The sequence below is a fragment of the Nannobrachium achirus genome (genome assembly GCF_963921795.1).
Source record: "Nannobrachium achirus genome assembly, chromosome: 11".
NCBI lineage: Eukaryota > Metazoa > Chordata > Actinopteri > Myctophiformes > Myctophidae > Nannobrachium > Nannobrachium achirus.
The window spans coordinates 29,003,041-29,020,350 of record NC_137820.1 but is presented as its reverse complement, the minus strand read 5'-3'; the positions used below and the strand labels follow the sequence as shown (position 1 = coordinate 29,020,350).

Sequence of the window (17,310 nt, the reverse complement as noted above, 5' to 3'; positions counted from 1 at the left end):
ATGTTTAATTATGCCTTCCTATAGTTCAAACATAAAGCACCGTAGAATCTGTGACATATTTTTAGAGATGACATTTTGCACACGGGTGCTGAGAGAGAGAGAGAGAGAGAGTTGCTTGGGCTTGAACGAAAAGAACAGCATCTACTTCAGTGGTTCTCAACCTGTGGGTCGGGACCCCCAGGGGGGTCACCAAATTATTTTGGGGGGTCCCCAGACGATTAACTTAATGTGAAACATTGTTTTCTCACTCAACCGTAAACAAACCAACACAAAGTTTAAGTGTGTAGCACATTTCTAAAGTGACAATTTAAGGACTTTTTAATAACTCTGAAATGACAAATTAAACATTGGCCAAATTGTCAAATATTAGAGGCAGAAATTGTGAAAATAGCAGATCTACATGTGAGCATGTAGATCTGCTATTTTCACAATAGGACCGTGATATATTAAACTAAATGTAATGCCTCATTCTTCAGGTTGGGGGGTCCCCAGTTAAAATATGATTATTTTGGGGGTCACGGCCTGAAAAGGTTGAGAACCACTGATCTACTTAACCTCTTTCACAATGTTGTGTGATATGGCTTGGTTGGGTTATTATTCAAAGGAAATGTGCTGACCGACCAGAAAGTCGTGCGGAACCAAATAAGTGTCCTAATCGGTTTCAGGGGTGATTTGCCTGAAAGAACTTGCCTGCTCCCTGAAGATCAATGCGTAATGTCACCTTCACCGATGGCTGCGTGCACGTCAATTAAATTAGCAGAGTATTAGGACAGAGGAGCCACTCAAACCAAAGCTACGTACGTACGTGCGTCCCCCCGTTCCCCAGTCAGTGCGGGCCGAGTAGACAGTCATTGGTTACAGCCATTTTATAATTTGACACACTGTAGGCAGTAAGTGTTGTGCAGCACAAAACTGTTGAGTATAATAATAGGGACCCAGCGACAGAGGGAGTTGGGAACCAGTCTGGCTTGTCATGCTGAGAGCAGGGGCAAATAACGAATGCACAGAGAGGAGTTGTGAATAATGACATTGCCTCAGAAATATACAGCAATATTAGTTTACAGAGAAGCACTTTGATGGGTACAAGCATGACAGCGTAATGAATGTGTAGCACTCGTAGCCTCGGCACAGATCGGTTATTTTTATGATAATGTGTTTCAATAATTAATTCCATACTTTTGATAACGGTCGTGTTATCTTATTCGTGTCGTGTCTCTTATTTTGTGCCTCTTTTATTCTTTCAGAGAGGAAATCCAATCCAGAACTTATTTTAATGACTAAAATGTAAATTTAGCCATTCTGTACCGTACAGTATGTTAATACAATACTGCATAACACGTACACAGTGGTTTGAGGTGTTTCCCTCGTCTTCCATTGAGAAATTAAATGATACCATGCTGACACCTATAGATATGCCATTTCAACTCTTCATTGTTTACTGCTCTTTTCCTGCAAATGCCTTTTTTCCACAGGTTTCTTTCCCTGTTTCGCATTTCAAATTTTTATGGAGAATGGAACGTATTTTTTGGATAAAACTCGCAAATGGCAAGAAACCACTCCAGCAGAATCCACCTTCATAGGTAGATTTAAACTTCGAAGTCAGAGAAGGTCATAAAAATAGCAAAAATAGCTGATCTACAAGCTCAATGTTCTGCAAATCCCCTGAAAATCTGCTGTCTTACCAATGGCACATCGTGTGAAGTTTTGAAATTGCACATCTGTACTGGTATAGGTATTATAAGCACAGTAACCTGGACAAGGTGTCTTGGATGAGCGGCAGATGTTTGGTCTCCCATGCTGGAGAGACCTGGTTTGAATCTCGGTTAGTGACATAAAACATGCAGCAGCAACTACCCACTGGTGGACCACGAGGATATTGCAAATAACTGGCAAAACTCTGATTTTAATGATCAATAACATCAAAAATGTAAACAAACAAAAAAAGTTTTTTCATTGTAATAGTAAAGGAAACTTTCATTGCGATACAAAGGAAAACGTATAAAACATGTATATTATGTTAGTTCCATTGATCAAAGCCGGCCCGGGAACACAATTGAATGATTGATCATTAAAATAAACGTTGCTCTGAAAATGCACACGGTCCACCCATCTGACCACTTAATCACATTTGACCATCTGACCACCCATGCGTCCACTTAACCCGGCAGCTGAATGGCTGCGGGTGTCACGTTGTCAGATGCAGGGCCCACTTGAGACGTTCAAGTGGGCCCCTGATTCAGAGAAAAGGTTGAGAACCACCGACAACGTGGAACACTGCTTTAACAAAAAGGATCGCCTTGATGCTCCCATTTAGAACGGGTACACATTATTGTGTATCATTATTTTATGCTTTAACTATTGAAAAATAGCAGATATACAAGCTTGCAGCGCGGGTTAAAGCATTCAATCATTCTAGGCCTGAATTTACAGCAGCCTTCTCTCTCTCTCTCTCTCTCTGTCTCTCTCTCCCTGTTTCTCTCTGGGTCTCTCTCCCAGGTGTGCTCAGCTTGCCAGAGAGCCTGAGCCTTCACAGAGACCAGCAGCAGCGGCCGGGGAAGAGTGGCGAGGGCCGCGCCTACAGCCAGTCTGAGCTGCGCTCCGTCGAACAGTGCCTACTGGCCACGAGAGTGGGCAGCATCTCTGAACTCAGTGAGTTAGTAGTACAACCGTGTGTGTGTGTGTGTGTGTGTGTGTGTGTGTGTGTGTGTGTGTGTGTGTGTGTGTGTGTGTGTGTGTGTGTGTGTGTGTGTGTGTGTGTGTGTGTGTGTGTTAGGGCATTCACCAAATATTCGAATATTCGATTAGCAAAGTCACTATTCGACGTTGTTCACCGAAGTCGAATATTTGCTTTTTTTTCTCTCTTTAAAAAATATATAATTTATAAAGCTTGGCTAGTCATAAGAATGAGTTGTCAATGCCCCTGGTGGATGAATTTGTTAACGCTCTATACCAGGGGTTCTCAAACCTTTTTAGGCCGTGACCCCCAAAATAAACATATTTGAACTGGGGACCCCCACCCTGACAAGCACTTGGAATTGTAGGTATTACATTTAATGTGACTCGGTTCCACAGATAAATATTGTGAAAATAGCAGATCTACATGCTCGAGCATGTAGATCGGCTATTTTCACAAAGTTCGCCTCTTGCTTACTTAATATTTGACAGTTTATTTGTACAATATAATACAGAAAGTAGTTTATACGTTCAAAGTTCTGAATTTCTTTTGCAGATGTTTACATTTAGCTATTTCTGCTATTCATAGCAAGGACAGTGAAGTATAAAGGGTTTAATAGGTTAGTGTGTGTTTGAAGCAAACTTGAATTGATGCGTGCAAATCTATAATGTGCAATGAAAGTCACCAATTACCCAGTTCCCCTGCCATTCATTATTATGTCATTAACTTATAAGCTTGACATGCCCCCCCATAAGTCTTCTAAGTTAATTAAATGTCAATGTGTTTATTATCCAAAGAATAAAGGACACCAGGATGCGGTCTGAATACATTTATGAAGCGGAGCTCCCATTTCGATAAAGAAATAATAATTGAGAAATCACTGTGTATATTTACTGCATTCCACCCACTCGTCTGCACTCATCTGAAACAGCGGAAATACACCTTTCATATTTGCTGGTTCCAGGGACGTGCTGGGCCCCTGATTCAGCCCGGGTTGCAGAGGCCCTCATTGCGCGCTATGGAGTGTGCCTACTGCTACTCAAAGATTTGCCATTTCAGATCATGACAAGTGACAAGCCAGTGGGCCAGTTACTGTACATGAGTTATATTTCGTCGTTGTCGGGTGGAAACCTTGTACGTCCAAAACCGTTTGTTTTGTATTCATCATTTAAAAAATGATTTAAACTAGTGAAAACAGCCGATCTACAAGCACACAACGCCTCGCACTTTTCACTACTTTTGTGTGACGGCCTTGTATGATGAAGCAGGGCTTTGCTTTGCGAAGAAAAAATTACAAATTTGACACTTGGAGATACAAGGTTTCTGCCCGACAGTGACGATTTACTTTGTTGGCCGCCCAGCCCCCAAAATGGAACGAAGGCCGACATTTTATTTTTATTTTTTACCTAATGGCCGGCCTGGACCGGCCGGGAATGAACCGGCCGCTCGGGAGTTGTCCCGCTTTTCCCAATGGCCTGCACGTCCCTGGCTGGTTCCACCTTGTTTTGCTGTTTTGATTTGAATACCACCAACTAAGATGGTACAGTATGCATTTTTAGAAATATCTGAAAATGTTTTGAAACTTTTCACCTATAATGACATGCCTAAAATAGGTCCCTATGCCCAATCGATTATTGTATAGAATTATTGATTATCGATATATTATATATAGTATTATATATACAGTATGTATGTCACTCAAATCAAATCATGGCATTATTACCATTATCTCATTATATGCAACTGTATTTTTTTTCTAGACACACAACACAATGGAAATAATGAAGCTTTAAAGCTTTTTTGTGTTTGTGTGCTGTACATACGATTTAGTAATAACAATAAAGAATTCAATCAATCAAAAAGGACATGAAATGTTACACTCTATATTAGATCTCAAAATCTATATATATATATCTGACACATGCAATGTGATGGTCAAAGGTCAAGGTCGCCAATGAGCCAAATGGCTACATGGTGTAAAGCCTTAGTGTTAATCACACTCAGGGCGGATTCACACTGAGGTCCGATTGATTTGAACTGTTCCCGAAAACAGTTGCCTGGTCCCCGCTGACCAGCATTCACATTGACCAAAATTCTTCTGTGCCTTTACTCCCTGGAGTACACTTCATTCATCTGTAATTGTATTTATGTGCCTCCCGGGGGCGCTTGTTGACTATGGGGCTTTAAGTGATGTTAGGTTTTCAACGTAATGGGTCCCGGGACCCACAGGTGGTCATTCAAATGGGTCCCAGAATTATTTGATGGGTCCCCTAGACTACGTCCGGAGGTGGTCTCTGGGCTGGCGTTTCTGAGGACAGTACGCAGCCTTCACACTATCAAAACATCTGCCAAGTAGCCTCGAGTGCGCACTCGAGACCGCAGTGTGAACCACCCTCAGAGAGATTGGTTCCTCTCTGTTACTAATGGATAAATGAACACTAGAGCAGGGGTCTTCAATGTTTTCAGGCCAAGGACCCCTTAGTTGAGAGAGAGATGAAGCAGGGACCCCCACAACCTGCTCATAGATTCCATTTAGTTTCATTGTTTGACAGCACAATCATCAGTGTATTTTGGATTCATGTCAATTTGTGTTTTCAGATATTTAACCACTTGAATCGTCAATACTTAATAAACTTGACCTTTCACTCTGTACTTAACCTGCTCTTTTTCCCCTCTACACCAAAGCTCTTTGCCGAAAATAGACGATATACAAGCTCACAACGCCTTGCGCTGCGAGGTGTTGTGAGTTTGTAGATCTGCTATTTTTGTTTAAAGTTCTCAGAATTTGGACACTAGGGTTCAAGTGGTTAATATAAAAAAGAAGTAAAAAACTTTCTATCGCTCAAAGATTTGAAGTAACTCTGAGGACCCCCTGGGGATCCCGGACCCCCTTGCTGAAGACCCCTGCACTAGAGGATTCAACCCTACATACCTATTTGACCGACTAACCCCAGGGCTCTGTTCTTGGTCCGCTCCTTTTTCCAACCTCAACATCAAATCTCTGCCAAATCTTCGAGTATGGACACTAGGTTACACAGAGATTGTGCAAAATGTAACCAAATGGACCGTTTGGTCAACGGGTCCATTTGGTTACATTCATATAGAGTTAAATGAACACTCAGGATTTGACTGTGTGGCTTGTCCTCGTTTTCTCTCGATCAGCGCGCTGTTTTTCGGCTGACCATCTCATAAAACGAGGGCTAAAAACGGTGAGTCACATAATTGACGATAATTGAGTCATAATTCTCACGAATACAGAATGCTTTGTAATATGCACAGCTATGTATAACAAAACCAACCATCTCAGAACATCTTTTAGTACCGTATTCCGCCCTCTCACAGAGACGAACAGCGTTGTCATGGTATCACCACGTCGTCGAGGAGACAGCAGGGTTGTGTGACAGATAGCCTACCTCAAAAGCCAACCATTTTCATTTAAAGTTTTGATATGCGTTAGTTAGGCCAGTGGTTCTCCAACATTCTCATGTGAAGGCCCACCAAATTGATATGTATTTGGCCGAGGACACCCCCATCAGAAGATCTACAAGCTCACAACAAGTGACATTCTTACATTCTTGGAGTTAGAAGAACACTGTAAGGTTACTTTTTAGGGGTGTAACGATACATTTTAATAGCAATTCGATACATATCACGATACATGGTTGGTGATACGATACATGGACGATATTGGTTCATTCATGGCGATACGATTCGATTTAATGGTTAAAATCAATTTAGTAACTATTTAGCAAAGAAATTAAATCTGTGTGAAAGGTGTGGATAGTGCAGGTTTTTAAGGGAAACATGTATTATTATGGATATAAATAAGTAAACACAGTGATTATCTGCCAAATACATGGACATTGTATATTGACAAACCTGCAACTTGACATGAACCCAGAGATTATGCACATGCATCGATAGACCAGTGTAGCTATATGGAAAGGAAAGGTAATTAAACCCCTACTTTTCATTTTTTCTTCTTAAAAATGCTAAATCGATACAATCAAACAAACAAAAGTATCGATACAATTGATTCTTTGCACTGCCGATTCGATACGATACAAAATAAAACGATACGATTCAATTTTAGCTGTTTTCATTTCAATATACTTCGATTTTTTAAGTTAAAACGATATTTCGATACAGTTACTATATCGTTACACCCCTATTACTTTTGGTTCCTAACTATCAATAATCATTTAAAGATTTGGTGAAATGATTAAAAAAAGACAACATCTTAGAGCATATCCATGGGCTTCATATGGGCATACCTAACATTAGATGCCAAAAAAAGGAAAATTTGTACCGCATGTGCAAGTGCAAACATTCATCAGCAGAAGGAATGTTGAGACAATTCTCTCCGGGGGCGGACAACATGTACTGCAGCGTCCCTGGAGGCCTTGAAGGAGGAACAAAATAAAGGGAAGAAAGAATCCAAGGACCATCGACATAGTCGCGGTCCTTATTCATCAGTGGGTTGTATTGACTAGAGGTTCGCGGCCCTTCGGGCCGCTCACATCTAGAGTTTGCGCCTGCTTCGCAGGCGCTCACAGCTACGTTGCAGCAGTGATCCACCCACATCCATCCACCCACATCCATCCGTCCACATCCATCCATCCATCCATCCATCCATCCACATCCATCCATCCATCCATCCATCCATCCACGCATCCATCCATCCATCCATCCATTCATCCATCCACATCCATCCATCCATCCATCCATCCATCCATCCATCCATCCACATCCATCCATCCATCCATCCATCCACGCATCCATCCATCCATCCATCCATCCATCCACATCCATCCATCCATCCATCCATCCATTCATCCATCCACATCCATCCACATCCATCCATCCATCCATCCACATCCATCCATCCACATCCATCCATCCATCCATCCACATCCATCCATCCACATCCATCCATCCATCCATCCACATCTATCCATCCACATCCATCCATCCATTCATCCATCCATCCACATCCATCCATCCATCCATCCATCCACATCCATCCATCCATCCATCCATCCATCCATCCATCCATCCATCCATCCATCCATCCATCCATCCATCCATGCATCCATCCATCCACATTAGGGTGGATCTTAAATTACCTTTTTTAGATTTTCTTGAGTCTCACCCCCCAATTATGTTCCAATGTACAAAAAACTGCTTTGGTTAAAATTTGGTTGAATTTCAAGCATATTTAGAGGTAGCTCAATCAAGTCAAAGATTGTACATTTTATTGGTCAAAATCGAATTGCACTGCAGGCACATTTAAGTTATACATTACACATTATTCTTATACTAAGCACAGAAATTATATTTTTTAAGCTTACAAATCTAAACACAAATCTGATTACATGTTTGTCATATGTCAAACCAGAATTAATGTATAGTAGGAAATAACCCTAAATAGCAAAGAATGACAAATTGCTATTTTTCATAACGTGCACAATGACATTTCTTTATTGCACACTCTTCAATCATACTCACAACACACAACAAGCACACAGCCCCACTTCCTTGTTTACCCCTAAAACCCCCGAAAGTCACTGCAGTATTTAATAGTAATTCAGTAGTTACTGATCAATTAAAGTTTGTTTACGGCTATCGGGATACTTGTGCCGATGGTTCTGCACAATTTGCAGCAAGTATTGGAGTTGGGACTCATCTTTAGTAATGATACCACAATATTCTTGTATTAGGGCAACCCCACGCTCTGCATGATCATTGACAACATTCATCGCCTTCACTAAAGCCAGAGCTTCTTGGTAGTCCACCCTGGGCTCCCACTCATCGGGATCAACGTCAAGGAAGTCATCTGGGAGATCTATCATTTTGAAAAGCACCTTGGATTTGGGAAACACAAAATCTTCAATGTTCTTCCTTGCAATTGTTCCAGGTCAACAGTAATTCTCTTCATAAACCCCTGTTCATGATCTTCATTTCCATCTTTCGTGGCTCTCACCATCAGCCTCTTCGTTTGCGCGCTCACTTGACTGTCAAACAATGCAAGTCCGACGATCTCTGGAGCCAAATACCATAAGTGATTGGAAAACTTTTGAGAAGCAGCTTTAGACACCTCAGAATTTATTGATGAATATTCCAGCAACTCATTTTAACAGCTGCCAAATCATTTAGTGGAGCGCTGACAGCAACAGGTGCCATCATCCATGCCTTCACATAAATGCAAACTGCAAAAATGCACAAATCCATGCATGCTTTTTCTTCCCTGAGGGTCAGTTTGAATTGGCCATGAAACATCCAGATCTTCAAACAATAAATAACCTTTACCATCCAACGGGCATGATGGGTAACTCCTGGAGCTCTGAACCGGATACCTCGAGCAGCGAGGTATCTGGTTCATCAATAAATGCTGAGATGTCTAAAGCTGCTTCTCTAAAGTTTTCCAATCACTTATGGTGAACAGGAGCATATGAAGAGAATTACTGTTGACCTTGGAACAATTGCAAGGAAGAACATTGAAGATTTTGTGTTTCCCAAATCCAAGGTGCTTTTCAAAATGATGGATCTCCCAGATGACTTCCTTGACGTTGATCCCGATGAGTGGGAGCCCAGGGTGGACTACCAAGAAGCTCTGGCTGTAGTGAAGGCGATGAATGTTGTCAATGATCATGCAGAGCGTGGGGTTGCCCTAATACAAGAATATTGTGGTCTCATTACTAAAGATGAGTCCCAACTGCAAATTGTGCAGAACCATCGGCACAAGTATCCTGATAGTCGTAAACAAACTTTAATTGATCAGTAACTACTGAATTACTATACTGCAGTGACTTTCGGGGGTTTTGGGGGTAAACAAGGAAGTGGGGCCGTGTGCTCTTTGTGTGTTGTGAGTATGATTGAAGAGTGTGCAATAAAGACATGTCATTGTGCACGTTAAATGAAAAATAGCAATTTGTCATTCTTTGCTTTGCTATATCCTACAATACATTAATTCTGGTTTGACATATGACAAACATGTAATCAGATTTGTGTTTAGATTTGTAAGCTTAAGAAATATAATTTCTGTGCTTAGTATAAGAATAATGTGTAATGTATAACTTAATTGTGCCTGCAGTGCAATTCGATTTTGACCAATAAAATGTACAATCTTTGACTTGATTGAGCTACCTCTAAATAAGCTTGAAATTCAACCAAATTTTAACCAAAGCAGTTTTTTGTACATTGGAACATAATTGGGGGGTGAGACTCAAGAAAATCTAAAAAAGGTAATTTAAGATCCACCCTAATCCACATCCATCCATCCATCCATGCATCCATCCATCCACATCCATCCATCCATCCATCCACATCCATCCATCCATCCATCCACCCATCCATCCATCCATCCACATCCATCCATCCACATCCATCCATCCATCCATCCATCCAACCATCCATGCATCCATCCATCCATCCATCCACATCCATCCATCCATCCATCCATCCATCCATCCACATCCATCCATCCATCCATCCATCCATCCACATCCATCCATCCATCCATCCATCCATCCACATCCATCCATCCATCCATCCATCCACATCCATCCATCCATCCATCCATCCATCCATCCATCCACAATCCATCCACCCATCCACATCCATCCATCCATCCATCCATCCACATCCATCCATCCATCCATCCATCCACATCCATCCATCCATCCATCCACATCCATCCATCCATCCACATCCATCCATCCATCCATCCATCCATCCATCCATCCATCCATCCATCCATATCCATCCATCCATCCGTCCACATCCATCCATCCATCCATCCATCCATCCATGCATCCATCCATCCATCCATCCATCCATCCATCCATCCATACATCCATACATGCATCCATCCATCCACATCCATGCATCCATCCATCCATCCATCCATCCACATCCATCCATCCATCCACATTCATCCATCCATCCATCCACATCCATCCATCCATCCATCCAACCATCCATCCACATTCATTCATCCATCCATCCACTTACTGTACTGTACTTTACTGTACTCTACTGTACCTTAGTGTACTGTACTTTAATGTACTCTACTGTACCTTACTGTACTGTACTTTAATGTACTCTACTGTACCTTACTATACCTTACTGTACTGTACTTTAATGTACTCTACTGTACCTTACTACACCTTACTGTACTGTACTTTAATGTACTCAACTGTACTCTACTTTACCTTACTGTACTTTGCTGTACTCTATCGTACTCTACTTTACATTACTGTACTTTGCTGTACTCTACTGTACATGACTGTACCATATTGTACTGTACTTTTCTGTACTTGTACTGTGCTTTGCTGTGCTGTACTCTACTGTACTTTGCTGTACCGTATTGTACTGTACTGTACTTTGCTGTACTCTACTGAACCTTGCTGTACTGTATCTTACTGTACTGTAATCTACTGTATGTTACTGTACTGTAATCTACTGTATCTTACTGTACTGTAATCTACTGTATCTTACTGTACTGTACTCTACTGTACCTTATTGTACCGTACCTTACTGTACTGTACTGTACCTCTCTCTCTCTCTCTCTCTCTCTCTCTCTCTCTCTCTCTCTCTCTCTCTCTCTCTCTCTCTCTCCCTGTGCAGCTGACCCCCCCCCTTCCCTCTTGTAACCTGAGACTTTGATGATGATAATGACACATTGGCTCTACAGAGGATTGCGCAATAGGTATTGCGAAATAAGCATATAAACACAAACTGTACGGTAAATATGCATTTTGAAAAGATGACACTAAGTGGATTACGTTCAGCATAGCATGCAGTATATATTTCTGTAATAATGGTGACTTCAAACACGACCGAATGTCGGGAACCGCCGAACAAAATCTGTCTTTGGCCTTCGTGAGTTGGTGTTGCTGAGATGAGGTCAGGCAAGGACTCCTTCTGCAATGTTTACACTGCAAACAGAGTCTCACACACAGCACAGAGCGGCAGAAAGATAATGCCAGAGCTAATTCCAGCGGTAATGTTATCAACGCAAGGAGGAGGCAGGGGCATTCTTTCAACAGATAAGGGCTGGGTCGATATGGGCAACATCAAATATCACAAGATGTTTTGACCAAATACTTTACCTTGATATCTATATTGTGATGATAATTTTTACATTTTCTTTTAACCACTCAAAGGAGTAGTTCACCCCCAAAATGACTTTTTGAGCGGTGCAAGCGCTCCCATGCTTGACCGAGTGTGTATGTCCCTATGTATGTCTCTTTGTTTGCAGTATACTTTAACACTGCTCAAAGGCACGGTTCACTTCACACTGGGTGTGATTTTTTTTATATCGATTACTCACCCCATGGAGACTTGAGTTCAATTAAAAAAAATTGTTGTCGTATTCCTAAGACAATAATTTGATTATAATAAATATACCTCCATTGATTCCGGATGGAGACACAAATGCATTTGTGTCTCCATCCGGTAGTAGTTGAAACTACTAAAACATATTATTGACTCCTTTAAACCCTCTAGTCTTAGTGAAACGGGCTTGAGTCACAACTGTACTTGGACTGCTTTTTTCAGTCAACACTCAACACCAAATCTCAGTCTACATAAAAAATGCCTTGTGAGCTTGTAGATCTGCAATTTTCTGCCAATGTTCTCCTGAAAATATGGATACTGGGGTTCAAGTGGTTAATCTTTCAGAAATAGCAAAACTAGCTCATATTCTGAGATAATACCGATATTGTACCCATACCTGCTGCAGATACAATTTGCAAACACAGGCCACAAGCTCAATAACACCATAAATGTGTGTTATTGAGGAAAGCAGTGTCATAAATCGTTTGGCTGTTAAGAAACGGTGTGACACAGAGGGGTGGCATTGTTTTAATCTGCCACTTTCTGTTCCTGCAACGTGAAATTTGCAGTGGCATTTACACTCGCATTATTTTGGAGGTTTGTTGCTGATTTGCCAAAATAGCGCCTCATTTTCTTTCTAGTCAAAATGCCAAATTAGCATATTTGAAACGACACCCCCCCTCTCCAAAAACGTCTCCGATACAGCATAAGGGTTCTTTTCCCTGTTTTTTTTTGTAACCGTTGAATACATCATTTAACAATGGCTTTCAGTGTTATCACCACTTCGTCAGGTACAGTGATGTCCTGCTTAAAGACATGTTTAAACCGGAGGGGAGTGTTTGTGTAACCCAGTATCCCCCTGCATTTGGCAGGAGAGTCTATTCCTGGAGCTGTCAATGGGTAAAGGATACCGTATATCTATGCCGCATGCAAGCCATTTCCATATGTAAATCTATACAACAAAAATGGCTTGGAAATATCAGTACCGCTGGGAAACAAGGTCAAACCGCAATGACATCACTGTGCGCTTAAGCACGACTGTGGTCTCCGTCAGCAGCGGCACAATAGCCATTTTTTGCACATTCTGTCTCGATGGATGGAAACCTCGTATCTCCAAGTTTCAAATTTGTACGAAAGAAATTTACAATATTATCGCGATAATCAAAATACCCCAAACATCCATTATCCTGGGGTGGAACATTTGCCAAAAAATAGCAGATCAACAAGCTCACACCGCGTTGACCGCGCGATATTTTGGCAAAGAGATTTGGTATATGCAACTCGGCAAATAAAAGGTGAATTGATCCCAGTGCATGACGGAGGACCATTTCACGATACATTTAAATCTCCACAATACGATTATTGTGAGTGTTTTTATCACGATAAACGATAATAACGATTATCATCCCATCCCTACTCACCAGAGTTACTGTCGAAGTGTCCTTGAGCAAGACACACTGAACACCTAGTTGCTCCCGATGAGCAGTTTGGTGCCTTGCATGGTTTCCTCCGTCATCTGTGTATGAATGTGTGGGTGAATGTAATGCACATTCCATGTAAAGCCTTGGATAAAGGTAGAAGTAGCAAAGGAAGAACTTATCACGTTGCGACGCACTGTGAGCTATTTGAGCTCACAGCTCACAGTTTAATGGAAATCGTCAGGTATTATGATTATACTTGGGGGAGAATGTTTTAAAAATCGTTCGCGCGATCGTGCAAAAAGAAGTGCACAGTGCTCACGTCTCGGATTCGGTCTGAAAAAATCAGCCCCATCCCAACTGTGCACTGTGTGCAAGCCCGCGCGAAGTATTTACAGCAGGTCGGTCAGGCAGAATCTCCCAAGAATCGCATTTCATCAGAAACAGGCTAAATTTGCTTTGTCTTAATGCGCATTTCTGATAATTTGCTTCCTATATTCGAATAAGTTTATGGAAACATGACTAATGTCATCATCAATTTCAGCGCTCAGAGCACTCCCCTGTCAATCTAATCTCCATAAAGAAGATGTATATGATACTTCATCCACAACACATTCAAACAGTGAGAGACATTGAGTCATCGGAGCATCCGTTCTTCCTATCAAAGTCGGGATGACAGTTTAATGATTGGGAAAGCCCAGCTGTTGGATTGCATTGGTTTTAATATATAAATTATTCATTCACGTATTCGCCAAGACGTTTATCATGGTAGCGTAGTGACAGTTCTCCGCCGAGTTAACTTGGAGGATTCTTTCCCAAGGACACAAGCCCCCCTTCGCGTTCTGCAATTGACAAACGACCCTTAAACCAGATATGCCTTGATACAGACTACTGTCACCTCCTGGTATGGAGAGTTATTTGCTCTCACGCAGATACAGAACAGCGCCACCAGCTGACCGTCAGCTGTAGTTTGTGCAGTGTGTTCCTGTGCAATTATTACCAGCGATGCCCAGGTGACACAAAGCAATGTGGTCAGTCGCTGTTGCCACCATTAGTTCTTGCAGGTCAGCTTGGGTGTGTGTGTGTGGGGGGGGGGTACACTTGCTCGTTGTGGTGTGGGTGACGGCTGATTTAATCAGTCACACCTGGCCTGAAAACAAACTAATTGGACAGTGAGCTGGTCATGACTGCACACCTGTTCATCGATCTAATCAATATGCACAGGATAAATAAATCACCCACACACTCAGGAGAGAGGCTCTGTCATGACATCTGCTCTGGCTTGTACAACCTTGGCACGCTCTACAATAATTTGTTTGAATCATACCGTGTCCCAGAGTGTTAGAGGAACCAGGGGTTTCTGGTAGCACAGACTTTGCTACAGATAAGAGGAGGACTGACAAAGCACAATGTTGTTTGTGGCATACTGCTGATGGGCTTTTGGTAGGCTAGCGAGAGATGAGAATTCTGGTTCTGCATGTGAATGTGCCAAGTCAAAGCTGGAGCAGTGCTAGATTTTTTCCCTTATTACTACTATTGTTTGTCTGCTATGGCAATATATTATGTCCAATATTTAGCATGGGGGTGCCTTTTAAATGACCATACTCTGGCATACCTCAAGGCAGTGATATTCAACTGGCGGCCCATGGGCCAAATCCGGCCCCTGGGGAGCTTTCTTGTGGCCCCATTCCAGATTCCAGGTGCAACTGCTTTGTGATTTTTTACACGTTAAGCATGGTGAAAAAAAAAACAGTGGCACATACTTGAAAGGCATTACTTGAGTAAAAGTGCAGATATCTTACAGATAAAAGTTAAAATCTTCCATAAGAAAATAACTTGGTTGTTGCAGTTCCTAAGGTATCTGGTGTTAAAATGTATTTAAGTATCAAAACCTTTTTCCTTGTGCAAAGAAACAACAGCCAGAAATGTTGTTTACTTTTACTACTTCTGTAAATCTCAGTACTTTTAAAATGATGTAGCTTTCAATTCATTTGTTTTATTTATAATATAAAATATAAGAAATAATTCTCCTTCTGCAGTGCACTGTTCACATTCCATCTTCTTCCAACGAAACCTTTCATTCATACGAACATGGACAACAACACTTCACCTTGCATGTCTGTCTCCAATATTTTTCTGACAAAGACGCGTCCATGCCAGGGATCCTTGCATAAAACATACTGAAATATCTACTTCTGTGCACTATAAAGGACTGCCACAGACATTATCCAAAATGCATGAATGCAGTACAAAAGCAGGCCCTAATAAGTTATATAATGGACACAACATGTCCATTGTTGTGTCCTATCAGACCTACTGTATACCACACACAACAAACTGTTAAACATGAACATTTATTCATTTTTGTTGTAACAGACAGTCTTGTGGCCACTGACTTCAAGTCATTTTACAATTGTGGCCCCCCTGCCTCATGTGAGATGGCAACCGGAGAGGACAGTCACATTTTTCCTCGTTCCCTATACTCTACAAGAGAAATCAACATCTACGTCTGAAAAGCCTCCCTTTTCAGCAACTATTTCGTGCTGTTCTATGCTGCAACTTTACAGAGACTAATTTTCATCGAGTCCCAAGAAATGCATTTACAGAGGACTTCGGAAAACAATGGATCTCTACCGAGTGGCGCTGCTTCGGTGCTTTTCAAAGCCCTGTGCGAGCGGAACTCGATCCATTCAAGGAGAAAAACTCACACCAGCTTGATGACAGTACAGTAAGGAAAATCATTTGTTTGAGTCTAATTCTGTCCGGAAACATCAACCCAAATCCTGGACCAGGAGCCGTGAATACAATTTCTACGGAGACCAAATGATTGAGCCTTTTTTTTCTGCACTCAACATCAACAGTACATCGCTGTGAGCAGACACGACGACAACTTTCCACGGAACCTCCCGACCATAAACAGCCAAACATTGAACATTGTTTGGCCACAGTCCACCTCACCTACAGTATGGATGTACCCCAGTATTTTCATCGTTACGCTGGAGAAAGAAAGAATGAAGCAAACATTATCCTGGCTGGCTGGAACCTTCTTTCAAACCACTGGGCCCCGGACTTCCTCACCTTCCCCCCTCCCGGCCGAGGGGACAGAACTCTGTCTAATCAAAGGCTCAAAACAGCTGGCTCTTCAATCTGCACTGATTGATTTTGTGCCGTATCCAACATGGCTGCCATGTAAACAAATCGAGTCACTTAGAGCTAAACATTACTCTCAAGAATGTTTTGGAAAACAATAGAGGTGAGAAATAGACAATACAATAACCGAATATTGATTCTATTTTATCAACACTTACTGTACGTTGTTTTCCGAGGTGACGCACCTAGCACAAATTAATGGAGTACTTTCATACCTTAAGCAATGAAATTCTAGTTTTGTTGTTTAGTTTTAGGTCAACTTAATATTGTATTAAGTAGCCATGTAATAAGCGGGATAATAAAGAGGAATCAATCGATCAGATGAAGCTTGAGTTATATCTAACACAAACTCACATGCAGAAATGTGCGGAATGATCTATAAATGGATCTTAGACAGGATACTGAGGACAGTGAGAGTGTGGGAACGACACGCAACTTCGGTCAAACCGGAAACGTTGCCATTATGTGATTATGTGGTTGGAGCACCCCCTCATTTTCACACAAGAGGCGTTGGCTCAAACTGTAGGCCTATTCTCTTGTTCCGGTGGCAAAAACGTGTTTCAAGAAACACGTCAGAGACAGAGGCTCAACATGTTGTGGAAGACTGTACTGTAACCACTCTGTTCTATTCACCGGGTAATTATTATGCTTTACTTAACGTGCAATAAAACACCTCGTCTACAGCTGTGCTTCTCAAACTTTGTCATGTCAAGGACCCCCAAATTGACA

The 17,310-nt window shown here is 41.7% G+C and overlaps 1 protein-coding gene across 1 annotated transcript in view; it reads left to right on the top strand.

The window, feature by feature from the left end:
* btbd11b (BTB (POZ) domain containing 11b) overlaps positions 1-17,310 on the top strand; it is a gene marked incomplete at both ends in the record, with an annotated part of 195,861 nt that overhangs the window by 98,406 nt on the left and 80,145 nt on the right. Inside the window, one exon of the mRNA XM_080736565.1 lies at positions 2,497-2,649. Within this exon, the coding sequence (XP_080592691.1) occupies positions 2,497-2,649 (153 nt within the window). The remainder of the gene's footprint in view (positions 1-2,496; positions 2,650-17,310) is intronic.